This window comes from Pygocentrus nattereri, chromosome 11 (assembly GCF_015220715.1).
Source record: "Pygocentrus nattereri isolate fPygNat1 chromosome 11, fPygNat1.pri, whole genome shotgun sequence".
NCBI classification, from domain to species: Eukaryota; Metazoa; Chordata; class Actinopteri; order Characiformes; family Serrasalmidae; genus Pygocentrus; species Pygocentrus nattereri.
This window is the reverse complement of record NC_051221.1, coordinates 2,417,613-2,430,933: the sequence shown is the minus strand read 5'-3', so window position 1 is coordinate 2,430,933 and position 13,321 is coordinate 2,417,613. Positions and strand designations below refer to the sequence as shown.

Below are 13,321 nucleotides of genomic sequence, written 5' to 3'. Positions count from 1 at the left end.
CTAACTGTCTCTGCCTTTCATTTGAGGGTTTCTCCAGCTACAACTGCCACCCAGTCTGTCTGGATCAGGGCTGGAGGACTTTTTGGTGGAGAAAACAATGAAAACAGTAAGAACCTTTTCATCTATTACTTTTAGAAGAACTTTTATCTAGAACATTTTCTACCAATTTAAAACTGTATATTTAGTGTTTAGGAAGTTCAGTTTGTCTGTTGTGTAAATTCTAAAGGACCAAGCGAGTCCTCAGTTTAGATATTTCACTGCTTATAAAATAATCCTTGTTGGGAATAAAAGGCAGAATGTGTGCAGATCTCCAGTGTGTAGTTTATTCCATTATTAGATGATTGTAGAACCCATTAATATTGTATTATAGGTCAGAAATAGTGCGTGTAGAGGCTGAAGAGAGCGGCGTGTTTAGAGCAGGAGGTTTTTGTACAGCCAGTAAACCAGTTTGTATCACTGTGGAGGACTTTTGGTGGAGGAACCAAACTGTCAGTTGGAAGTAAGTCCACTTTTCCTCCTTATTCAAAAGGAATGTTTTATTAAAATGATTATGGATCAACAGTACAGACGTACTTGATGTTCTTCTAAATCAGTTCTGATCCAAATTTGAATGTATTTCATTAGAACTTGGCTGAAGTGTGGCGAGCGTGGAGCTTTAGGCTTTACCACGAGCTCCTGTTTCTGAACTGGATTTCTGTTCTTTAAAACACTAATATTTCCTAAAGGTTTCCTGTGAAGTGTTCAGTAATGACATTTCTTTAAAAAGATCAGATGTAGAGCTGGATTGTAGTGTCAGTGTTGGGCTCCATTACAGCAGTTCTGTCTCCATCTGGAAGCCACAATGTGGAGGTTATTATGAGCAACGTTTTCTGCTCTAAAGCTTTGAAGCCATAGTACATGGAGACTGCAGCTCCATTTATTTAGGGATTATTTATTGTTTTGGAGGAAATAAAATCATGTTCCATTTCAAATTTCCCATCACAGGATGTGCAGAATGTCCGAGTTTTACTGAGTGAAATTCAGTAATATTTTCTAATGAAAATGGAAATGAAGTGCAGCTATGAATGTGATTGGAAATATGAGTTTGTGTGTGAAACGGTTGAGTTTAAGGTTGTAATTAGAGTTTGGTTTTTAATGCATCACTGAACTCAGTTGTGCTCTGTTAGAAATAAGGGAAATGAAACTGTGTGTGTGTCCTAGGTGTGGCTGCGCCCACCCTCACGGTCCTGCCCCCCTCCAGCGTGGAGCTGCAGCAGGGGAAGGCCACACTCGTGTGTTTGGCCAACAAGGGCTTCCCCTCAGACTGGAGGCTGAGCTGGAAGGTAGACGGGAGCAGCTGGAGCTCGGGGGTTAGCCAAAGCCCCGGGCTTCTGCAGAAGGACGACGGCCTCTACAGCTGGAGCAGCACCCTGACCCTCCAGGAGGACCAGTGGCTAAAGAAGACAGTGACCTGTGAGGCCACCATGGACTCCCAGACTCCTGTCAGCCAAACCCTGAGGAGAGAGCAATGCACTGGGCAGTGAGCGTCCACGCGTCTATTGGAGCTGCTAGAGCTCCTCTTGATCTTCAGTGAGCTCAAACATGGCTCTGCTTAATGCTCTGATCTTCATCTCATCACTTCATAATCACAATAAAGAGCTTCAGTATTAATATCTACAGTCTTTCATTGTTTGTGTTATTTTCTTTATACTAAACCAGCAACAATAAACATGTAAACATTTCTTTGATGGTTAATTTACTGGAAATATGTTTGTTCATTTCTTTAATAAATAAAGCATTTGGTTTAGCAGAACTGCAGCGCTTCATCTTTTATATTGTGATTTTGGAGGATCTATCAGAGTAAAAATCATGGAGACACAGTTATTAAGGTCATAAATTTATTTGTAGTTTTTTATTTCCAATGTCAGAGATTTTAAAAAATGATCAAAAAAATGAAAAATTCAATAAGACAATATTTCTATATTCGGTAAAATAAGATCTCTAGATTCAGAAATTAATTGTTTTTAACCAATCATATTAAATGTTAACAGTTTATAAAATGTTCCATTTCTATAAAAAGGAAAAATAACACTATGTAACACAAGTTTTGTTCCCAGCTTTTTAATGTTATATTCCAATTGCTTATGTCTAAAACAAATGAAAAATTGCTTACATTCATCAAAAACTTCGCTTTTGTGACCACGGCAACGAAAATTATGGATTTTTTATTATAGAAACAGACCATTTTGCATCTTTTCATTTATACAGTCAGACTAAGAACACTATAGGCATTGCAAATTTACACAGATTGTTTACACACAACTGTTCAGAAGTGTGTGGTTTTCCGAGATTTACGACTATACTGCAAATCAGATTCACGAATCAATCCCCAAATATAGTCGCCCATCATGTTCTCGTTATATTGTCCTTGGTAACGGCATTCAAAGTTCATAATGTCCTGGTGGAAGCGCTCGCCTTGCTCCTCTGAATAAGCTCCCATGTTCTCTTTGAACTTATCAAGATGAGCATCAAGGATATGGATTTTGAGTGACATCCTGCAGCCCATTGCAGCATAGTTCTTTATCAGAGTCTGGACCAGTTGTACATAGTTTTCATCTTTATGATTGCCTAGGAAGCCGCGAACCACTGCGACAAAACTGTTCCAAGCCACTCTCTCCTTCCTATTCAGCTTCTTGGGAAATTCACTATGATCTTCTTGATTTGTGGTCCGACGAAGACACCGGCTTTGATCTTTGCTTCAGACAGCTTAGGGAAAAGATCTTGGAGGTAATTGAAAGCTCTCGACTCCTTATCTAGAGCCCTGACAAATTGTTTTATGAGCCCCAACTTGATGTGTAGTGGTGGCATCAGCACCTTGCGTGGGTCCACCAGTGGCTCCCACTTTACATTGTTCTTCCCCACAGTGAACTCTGTCCGCTGAGGCCAGTCCCGCCTGTGGTAGTGCGCTTCAGTATCCCGGCTGTCCCAAAGGCAAATAAAGCAAGGATATTTAGTAAAACCACCTTGGAGGCCCATCAGGAATGACACCATTTTGAAATCTCCAATAACTTCCCAGCCGTACTCATCATACTTCAAGGCACCTAGCAACATCTTGACACTGGTGTATTCCTCTTTCAGGTGCACCGAGTGAGCTACAGGAAGAGATGGGTACTTGTTACCATTGTGAAGCAGCACGGCTTTGAGGCTCTTGCATGAGCTGTCTATGAAGAGACGCCACTCATTCGGGTTACAGGTGATACCTATAGCCTCGAATAGACTGCCACATTGTTGCAGAAGCACAGTCCGTCTTGATGACTGAAGAAGGTGGAGAAAACTTGGTGATGCTTCCTGTGACCTGTGACTTGGATGCTTTCATCTAATAAGTTCCATTGCTTGAGCCTTGATGTCAGAAGCTCAGCGTTGGACTTGGTGAGACCAAGGTCTCTGATCAGATCGTTGAGGTTTTTTGGTTAGGGTAGTATGGCTTCCGCTCCTCATCTGCACATGAAGAGAAATCGTGATCTTCAACATCTTCCTGGGTGTCTGACCTGCTGCTTTCTTCTGAAGGTGGTGTTGCTCTGTCTGGAGGTGTTGGTACAGGAAGTTCAGGGCAGTGTGGTACTGGGGCAATAGATGAAGGAATGTCAGGATACGTTACAGGCATTGCATTTTTGCCAGTGCGACGTTTGGAAGGGTCCACCATGCAGAAGTAGCAATTTGTTGAGTGATCAGTCGGTTCACGCCAAATTCTTGGGACAGCAAAATGCATGGCTCTCTTCTCTCCCCTGTACCAACCTATAAGCAAACAAAATAAAATTTGGATTGAGAATTTGATTTAGGCCTATTTCACACTAATGACTAGTGGTATGTGCGATATTAACACAGTTTGAAATCTGTTATATATCAAACAATAAAATATATCTGTATATATTTGATATATTTAACTACAACATGTGAAAAGGTGTTAATTAAAGCTCTTTTAAACTTTAACTGATTTAAAAATTTTGCTAAATAAAAATTTAAATCTGCTATTTAAGAGAGTATCTTGCAGTGCTCACATGTGAAATGAGGTGCCCATGGTTTGTCTTGGTCACCAACAAGCATGCCAAAGTATGCTTTGTAGGCCTCACACATCTTAGCAGATGCTTCCACAGAGGACTTTTTCGCTCTTGTCTTTATAAAATGGCCACATACATAGCAAAATGCGTCTGCTGGATGTATGCAACCTCGTGATGCCATCTAAATTGACTAAGTTGCTGTGTGCTGTAAGGAAAAAGGATGTCTCTCCAACTCGATAAAAATGGTCAATCTTTATTTCACGCAGTATCAAAGTACAAGAGTGTACTGAGGATTCAGCAGAGCAAGACTGATCACCTGGTAGCAGAGTAACACACAATATATACATTTGAAAGTAGTGGTCCTTCCTAAGCTCCTCCTGTAATGGGTGTGGGGTGAAGTGTGAATACTGTCGTTATCAGAATCTGAATAGAGAATCAATTCACACCTGTCTGTCTAGGTCAATTCCCCTTTGTCTGTGACGGCTGTTGCCCACTTACTATGCAATCCCAATCAATTAGATCATGTCTCTCCGTCTCTCAGGAAGGGCTATAGTGGCCCTATATAACTGTAGTTATACAGCTACCTACAATTCTGTACAGTCCCAGAAAGTTCTAGATAATTCTGGACAGTTCTAGAAACTTCTTGATAGTTCTCACAATTCCAGAAGCTTCTTAAGTATCTTGAAATATGGCGAATATCCTTAAAAATAGATCAATTTCAAAATATCATTGTGCTGACCACAAAAGCAAAGTTTACAGGGAATAATAACTTTTTTCTATTCATTTAGGGTCCAAACAATCAGGAAAACACACTTAACAACTGGGAAATTGTTTGATTGTTACATGGTGTAATCAAACAAATAAACAATCAGATAAATAAATAGCTCCACTTTCAGTCTCTTCACTATAATCACATTATTATTAAATCGTCCTTCATTTTTGTCTGAATGTAATGTTTCTGATTCAGAGACTCTAAAGACCTGCAGAATCTACCAGCAGCGTTCATTAACCTGAACACACTGATCCCTCACACTGTTTCCCACACAATCAGACATTTACTCGTTCCGTTTATTTAGGTTCTTTATGTGTTATGAATTTCTTAAAGTGAGTGTCTGTGATGACGGGTTAAAATCCCAGCATCCTCTCAGGCCTGCTTTCTTAGAACACCTGAAATTTCTCCGTCTCTATTAAAGTTTATGTTATTATATTATAGAGAATCTGTTTTACACACGAATGTGACGGATATTTTCTCTTACATGTTTGTTTAAATTCTCACGATTCAAAGTGTTTCTCACAGTGTTTTAACAGCGTTTGTCTGAACTTAAAGCCTATGGGTCTCCTGTAGATTACATACCATGTCTCTGCTGTTGACAAGAATTGACCGGGATTTAAGCTGAAAACACATTTTGGTCTTTAAAACTGACAAATTAACTCAGTTTAGTGTAAAAGTCTGAAGTGTGCAGTCAGTGGTGGACAGAGCAGTGTAGACTGCTGTGAGAGCAGATTACTATGAGTGGCTCAGTCATATTTAATTCAATAACTGCAGGGATTCCAGTGCAAACTGCTTGAGCTATTCTGAGGTTATAGAAGTGTGTAATAAAACTTTGGGCCTGCTGGTGGTCCTGGCCGGTGGTCCTGGCCGTTTAAGGGGTCAACTTTCACCTCAGTGCAGTAGAACATTCCCAGTTAAGTCTATGACATCCTCTGACACTTCCCTAAATCACTGGTTTCCACCTAAATGAGACGGACGAGATTTTATGGAATAACACTTTTAGTCCTGATCAAACCAGCCAGCTGAATGTGTAACAATGTTAGACACAAAGAGCTTGAAGTCCCCACCAGATCTTCAAGCTCGCTCCTGTTAACACAGGACAGATGGAGTTGTTATGCGGTCACCTGCTACCAGTCAGTCAGTACCTATTATCTGACCCCTGCCCACCATGTGGACGTTCATTCAGAACGTTCTGTCTTCTGTTTGGGTCTTTGAGCTTCTGAATGGCTGGTTTCTCTGATTGTCTTCATCCATCTTGTAGCTGGTTGTTCTCCTCGTCTTTTACCCTCAACTGTCCTACAGTTAAATGTTCTCTTTCCACTGAACTGTTCTTCTCAGAAAGTGTTTAAACTGTGATCTTCAGTTTGGGTATCTGGGCTGTGAGAAGGGAGGTGAGGCTTCATTTGGTTGAGGATCCATGTTCTTTACTGTCCATGTTTCTATCAAAAGTTCTTGACCAGCACCAAAGTTCAAAGGCATCTGTGTTTTTCTGTCTTACAGTTTAAATCAGTTAATAAGAGAATATCCTGCTGAAATGATGAGCTTTAAATTAGTCCTGGCAGACTGTTTTAATCTCAGTCATCGGCTGACGCTGGTCACTGGTTGGTTCTATGACCCTGTCTTCTGAGAAAGTGCACAGACAGGAGTCCTGAGTTCTGACCTCAGGACTACTAACAGTAAATAAAACAAACAGAACTAAAATGATGCTGATGAAATTCTGTAAGTAGTCAGTACTTTTCCTTTTCTTTACGTATTATTTTCCTTTTGTATCTCCAAAATGGTAAATTTACAGGAGAAGGAAAAAACCTACTTGACTTTTTATGTAAGTCAATGGAACCAGAATTTTTTCCAAGTCATTTTGGGCTGTTTCTTTAAGTCCGTTCTTCATGAACTTTATAGACCATGTAAAGAACAACAGGTACTTTAAAAATACCTCAAAAATTGAAAAACTGCAAAAATGGAGATACAAGTTTTTCTTCCGACAACAGCGATATGCTAAAATTAAACCAGCTTTATTTCTCACAAGGCTCTTTTCACAATTATTCTTCTTATCAAACTTTAGATCACATAAGGAAAAGTTAGATTAATAACTAGTCAAACTGTATTTGTATGTAGTAAAAACTTGATTGACAGCTTTATTCCAGGTTGCTGCTGTAGAATCAGGCATTGTGTAAAAAGGGGTAAGTGGCTGATCTTCAGGGCAATCCTGCAGATCTTGATTTTGCCTGTAAAATTAAGTTTTTCCGCGTTTTTTTTTTTTTTTACAGACATTTCAAAATAACAAATGTTGACCAAATGTGAATGTTTACATGTGTAATGTGACAGAATAATTCAGACACTCGCGGATTAAAAAAGTAAAAATGGCTTTACTGTTTACTGAGGAAACAGGCACAGGTCGAATCCAGTAAGGGCAGCAAGTAAAAGCAGACAAACATAATCCAAATGGGATCAGGCAAAAACGGGTAAGTCAAAATACAGAAGATCAGTCAAAACCAGAAAACACAACACATGAACACTCAGTGCCTCAAGAAATAAGCAACACCTCCCACTGAGCTGTTCTAAAAGCCTGGGCTTTATACTGAAGCTAACGAGAAGCCAACAGGTGTTACAGATTAGTATTCAGGTGGGAGAGATCTGTGATTGCACTGTGCTGGAGGGTCAGGAGTCATGTGAACTCCTAGAGGATTCCTGGAGTTGGAGTCCATGGAAACCTCTCAGCCAGATGGATGTGTGACAGCATGAATGTAATTGGAAAGTAATTCTACTGGTATTCAGTTTGGTTTTATAATGTACCTGAATCACTGTTTTTTTAACCATGAATACAGTTACCTTTCTGCATATGTAGTTCTGTTATTACCCAACTCTGACTCTAACTGTCTTTACTGACCTATCTTTTTAACTGTTTTGTGTCCTGAAGCTGCTTTTCTGTATGTGTTTATCTGCTGCTACAGAGATGTTCCATCTAGTGCTGAAGAACCCTGTTCCACAGTGAGGAGAACCCCCCAAAGAGAGAACAGTGCTCACTACTGTAGTGTTTTGGAGTTGATGAGTTCAGCTGAGTGCAGCTTTAGCAGCTGTTCTCAGATCAGTGAGAGTTTCTGAGTCAGAGCAGTTCCTCTACAGCTGAGGGAGGTTTTTGTATTGCGCTCTAACACTGTGCACAGTGCTACATTTCAGTGAAGTCATTGTACATAAACCTCCATCACTCCTCACTGTTCACCCTGAGCTCTTCTACACTCATCAACTATTGATGAGCTTTAGAAATGAACGTCTAACACTGAATGAACAGAACTGAGCTGATACTTTTTAATCAGATCTGAATAATCAGACGTGTTTATTATGGAGGTGTTTGGTGAGTCCATTTCCATAGAGGCTCCACTTTGCATGATCAGCCCACGCTTCAGTGCTCTGCTAGTGTTTATAGTCCTGTGAGTTTAACACTTCATGACTGAGAGCTGCTGCCCCACAAACTTCACCCACAGCAACCATGGCTTTGGTCTCCATCTTCATCTGGACTCTCACCCTCTGGTCTCAAGGTAAAAATATCAGGGGTTATATTTCAGTTGTGAGGAGCCGCATTAACTCACTTTTCTGTTTGATCATAGCTGAATTAAAATTAAAAGAAGATGTTCTGAAATGTTCTGACTTGTTTTTCTCTGTATTTTTTTTTCTTTAGGGTCATTTGGAGACATAATTATGACTCAGACTCCAGGATCTCAGACTGTTTCACCAGGAGACTCTGTTACCATCAGCTGCAGAGCCAGTCAGAGCATTAACAACTGGTTGGCCTGGTATCTGCAGAAACCTGGAGAAGCTCCTAAACTCCTGATCTATTATGCTACTAACCGTCAGTCTGGTGTTCCAGATCGTTTCAGTGGGAGTTATTCTGGAACATCATTTACTCTAAAGATCAGTGGAGTTCAGTCTGAAGATGCAGGAGATTATTACTGTCAGCAGGGTGGCTACACTCCGTTCATGAACGTTCTCTTTCAGTGGAGGAACCAAACTCACTGTGAAAAGAGACTTTTATTCTATTTAAACAGGAGATTCATTTAATCCCCTCATTATCAGCTGCAGATCATGATGACCAGCTGGTCTGAGGTCAGTGAGGTTCTCCTGGATGAAGACATTCCCAGATTTTACTGAGAGGTTTGAACTGTTTCTATGACACTTCATCTGATGGTAGATAGATTAGGAGTTAGGAAAGTTCTAGTTGTTCCACTGTGGAAAGAGGAACAAGTGAATGTTCTCCAGTGCTGGAACGCATTAGTGCTGCTGCATAGTTTCCAGTTCTTTTGAGTTCAGTCTGAGTTCTTTACTGTGATGAATGGTGATGGTCAGTGTTGTTAGAGAGGGAGTTCAGCTGGAGATTCAGTGCAGTGCTGTGTGTTGATCTTGAGGGAGTTTGGCTGAATGAAGCTGAACATCTGGTGAAAGTGCTGCTCTATTCTGGGAGAAAGAGGACGACTCAGGCCTGTTCATGCAGATCTGAGTTCCACCCCACTGCTCTCTCTCTCTCTCTCTCTCTCTCTCTCTCTCTCTCTCTCTCTGTGTCTCTCTCTCTCTCTCTCTCTCTCTCTCTCTCTCTGTCTCTCTGTCTGACTGTTTACTGCTTACAACTGCTTGTTTGTGTTCAGCTGGGTGGGCTGTGGGGGGTTTCACTTCTTCCTTTAGTGCTGCTTCGAAGTCGTAGTGTCTCGTCCCTCATTAAACTCATCAGGTAATTCTAAAGCCCTTCATGGGTTTAGTCCAGTGTGCTGGACTAAGACTACAAAAGTATGAGGACTGTAGAGCGTTCAGGGCTGGAACTGAGAACCAGTGTGAGGAACCTTTGAGAATAAACTACTGAACTGTCAGGCAGGTAAAGGACTGTGAGAGGAGAGATCCACTGATGCTGCTCCAAAGCCTTTATTTCTCCAAGCTGAGAACTTTCCACCACAGCCCAGCAGCTCACGGCTCAGAGCTCCACCCATTCATTAGCTTGTGTGGTCTGAAATAAACTAGAGTGGAATAAACAGCACAGCAGTTTAAGTAGTCTAGAGAATTAACTCCTCCCCTTCAAGCAGTAATGAAGTCTACACTACTGTTTAATACTCATCACAGGCTTTAACTACAAGTCCACCATCTCCAACGTCTCTGTTTAACTTATACAACAGCGCCTCCTTGTGGGGGAAGCGGGTCTCTTTTCAATGACGGGACTACGGTCACTAGAAAGGCTGCCGCTCTGCTTTCACAGTGAACAGACGTGGTACATAAACAGGGCAGCATCACCAAATAAAGAGGAATTCTCTGTGTTAGAGCTGCAGTTGAGAGATAATCCTGTACCTAATAAACATCAGGCTGATCTGTGACCTCATGACCCTGCACTACTCCATAAACACTGGTGTTATTCAGGTCTCAGTGACCTCACACATTAAGTATGTAAGACCTGTTTTATACCTTCAGGACACTTTATTAATTAAGGCCCAGTCCCATTTCTTATTTCTACCCCTACCCCTTGTTTTTGAGGGTAACCCTCCCTCTTGAGACGGTGTTAGAAGGGCTAGTGGTTGAAATCTTCCCCCTATGAAATGGGACGACCCTTCAAGCACCTGAGACGTCATCAGTCGTCTCCAGTGACTTCTATGTAAACAGGTGAGACGAGGTTTTCCGGCCATTTCCAAAACGCCGCCTCCAGCTGTGGTGGTCTCACCTGTGTGGGCTCTAGGCGTCTATCCGCGATTGTCAGATGGTCGCATGCAGTGAAGCAGCTTTAAAACAAACGACTCACTCACAAAGTGGTTTTGCAGCACTGCTTTATTTTAGAAAGCGCTGGTCATTCTCTGCTCGGAGCCGGACGAGCGGTCTGGTGTCAGGAAGCACTTACAGCAGATGTCCGGTCTGCCATAAATGCACCAAAGAGTGCAGGGTTGATGCTCCCAATTACTTACAGATTGAAATAAATCAATCAAACAGGCCGTTATCAGTTTTTCCTTTGGTGGATTCTTTCTTTGTTGTGTTGTGTTTATGGTTTGCTCTTTGCTTTATTTATTTTTTAAGATCAGTGAAAGTTAAATAACTGATCATCAAGCTGAGAAGAATCATTTGTAAAATGTGAGACATTATTCTTCTGTGAACTTAGTTAGATGATTGATGAACATAATATTTTAAGGTAGTCCTGTTTATTTTAGAAGTAAACAAATAAAAAACTCCTACAGTAAAGTTACTGGGTAGTTTATTATAGTTCGTCTGCTATTGTGCAGCAGTAGATGTTCAATGTTGCTGTGAAAAGTGAGAAGACTTCTTCAGGGTTAAGAACTGTTTGATTTGAGGAGTTTGATTTGAAAGGACTTGCAATAAAGATGTCAAATCTAATTTTGTGTGTTTTCTGTGATAATGTGGACATTCATTAAAACATTTGACATTCTGTGTAACTTGGATACCGCAAAGGTCTCTATCCACTGGAATTCCTTGGAGAAATATAAGGAAACACAGTTATTCCAGAGTAACTATGTAAAAGTTCCACTTTATAATAAGTGGACAGTTCCTGTGTAGTTGTTATGTAGGTCCTGTGTAATGGAGTGGTAATATAAACGTTGCTTTGGAGGTGGTACAACACATTTAATTAAGGTCTTTAAAGTTAGATTTTAGGATAAGGGGACGTCTCCTGCACTGTCACATTGCAGAATGGTTTAAAGATGTGCGTAGGCGAGTGTTATAGGTGTACTGGACGTATAGACAGTTAGTGCATAGTCAGATATTCAAGTGTATCAGGTATAGAGACAGAAATGTGCTGGTGAACTGCAGTCCAGTAAATGCAGAAGTACTAGTGGTGTAAACAGTGGTCAGTATATAAAGTCTACAGTGCAGGTACAGAGGAGCAGCATAACGTTCAGGTAACATCTTAAATAAAGAGTTACAGTATAAATATGTACATATACTAGAAATAAGGCTTAGCCAGAGATGAAGTGCACAGCATACAGTCCTCTGAGCTGGTGGAGCTCAGTGTGTAGAGGGCTGGGTGGTCAGGCTGGTCAGTAACAGCGCTGCCAGTCACAACATTTATGCTGTTTTTAGATTGGGAACATCTTTGACTTCAGAGTCAGACTCCATAGTGGATCACTTCAACAGCACACCAGCTGCTGCTGACCACTGTGTCCATCAGGTCCAGTTAGACTCTTGGGAAGTTCTGCACTGTAGGAACACAGAACAACAGTGTAAGTCGTGTAGTGTGAAAGGTGTTGAGAGAGAAAGAGCAGCTTCAAATCAGACTCCAGTGAAAGTGTTGATACTTCAGTGAAATCATGACTGAAGTAGCAGTAAAAGTACAACTGGAGTAAAAAAGTATCAGATCTAAAATCTACTCAAGCTCTGAGTTTCTCTATAGAACTCAGTCCTGAACTGTGAGTTTCAGAGCTGGACCTCCAGTTCAGGTCATTAATGTCAAAACTCCATCATAAATAAATAAATAACAGGAACAGTGATCTGCTGTAGATGTTAAATGTTGAGTGGACGGGATTAATTTGGATTAAATCACATGAAAAAGTCTAGATTGTGAGATTAGCACCTCTAAGGGGTTTGTAATGTAATGTTAGCACTAAGCTAACGGTGCTGCTCATGAAGATATTATAACAGCTCTAATTAAATTAAACCCTGATCTTCAAAGCTTATAACAGACATAGTTTACATGTTTTTACTGTCTGTGTTTCAGTTTTACAGAGACTTCAGTAAAGATCTGAACTTAATGGCTAAATCTGAATATTATTGAAGAGCCTGAATGTCATGTGACAAAAAACAGCTGAACTAAACTTGAAAACAACAATTAAACTAAAATTTCATTTGAAGTCCTTAATTTAGAGGAATTAAAACATTTAAGCTGTTTAATTATTTTAGGCTGAAGTGACAATTGTTATTACAGTCGACTGACCTCTGAATATGATCTCCTACTAAAAGCTGATGAGTCTGAGTTTGTTGAAGGACTTCTTCAGGGACTCCCTCTTTCTCAGGACTGAGAGAAACATCCATTTCATAATCTGTCCAGATCCTTATAATAAACTTTAGAATAAATGAGACTGGAGCTGAACTCTACAGCTAGTTCCAGACCTGTGGAGATCAGGAAATAAACCCCTAAAATCACAAAGCATTTCCAGTCTAATGAACAGAAGAACAAACTCCATCTAAAGTCCTGATTTCCACAGAGTGTGTTATTGTGTGTGTCCATCCTCCCCCTCAGCACCTGCAGTAGAGTCCAGCTGCAGCAGTGCAGTCTCTGTGCAGCTGGACTGAGGGGGGTTTTTGTACATCTACTAAACACTGTGGGAACAGGTTTGTGCTACTGATATAATGAAAACTCTGACAGTAATAATCTCCTGCATCTTCAGTCTGGACATTACTGATGGTCAGAGTGAAGTCAGATCCAGATCCACTGCCACTGAAACGAGCTGGAATACCTGACTGTCTACTGGTAGCGTAGTAGATCAGGAGTTTAGGAGCTTCTCCAGGTTTCTGCTGATACCAGGCTAGACAGTTATTG

General features: G+C 40.7%; 2 gene segments (V, D, J or C); one reads left to right on the top strand and one right to left on the bottom strand.

Moving 5' to 3' along the window:
* The first annotated feature begins 97 nt into the window (after positions 1 to 97).
* LOC108416690 lies at positions 98 to 1,792 on the top strand. The segment is given in 3 exon segments: positions 98 to 106; positions 391 to 499; positions 1,201 to 1,792. Coding segments are annotated over 3 exon segments (441 nt in total).
* Positions 1,793 to 13,095: 11,303 nt separating this feature from the next.
* Positions 13,096 to 13,321, bottom strand: part of LOC119264330 — a gene marked incomplete at its 3' end in the record, with an annotated part of 519 nt that continues 293 nt past the window's right edge. Inside the window, 1 exon segment of the V gene segment in view lies at positions 13,096 to 13,321. This exon segment is cut by the window's right edge and continues 103 nt beyond it. Within this exon segment, the coding sequence occupies positions 13,096 to 13,321 (226 nt within the window).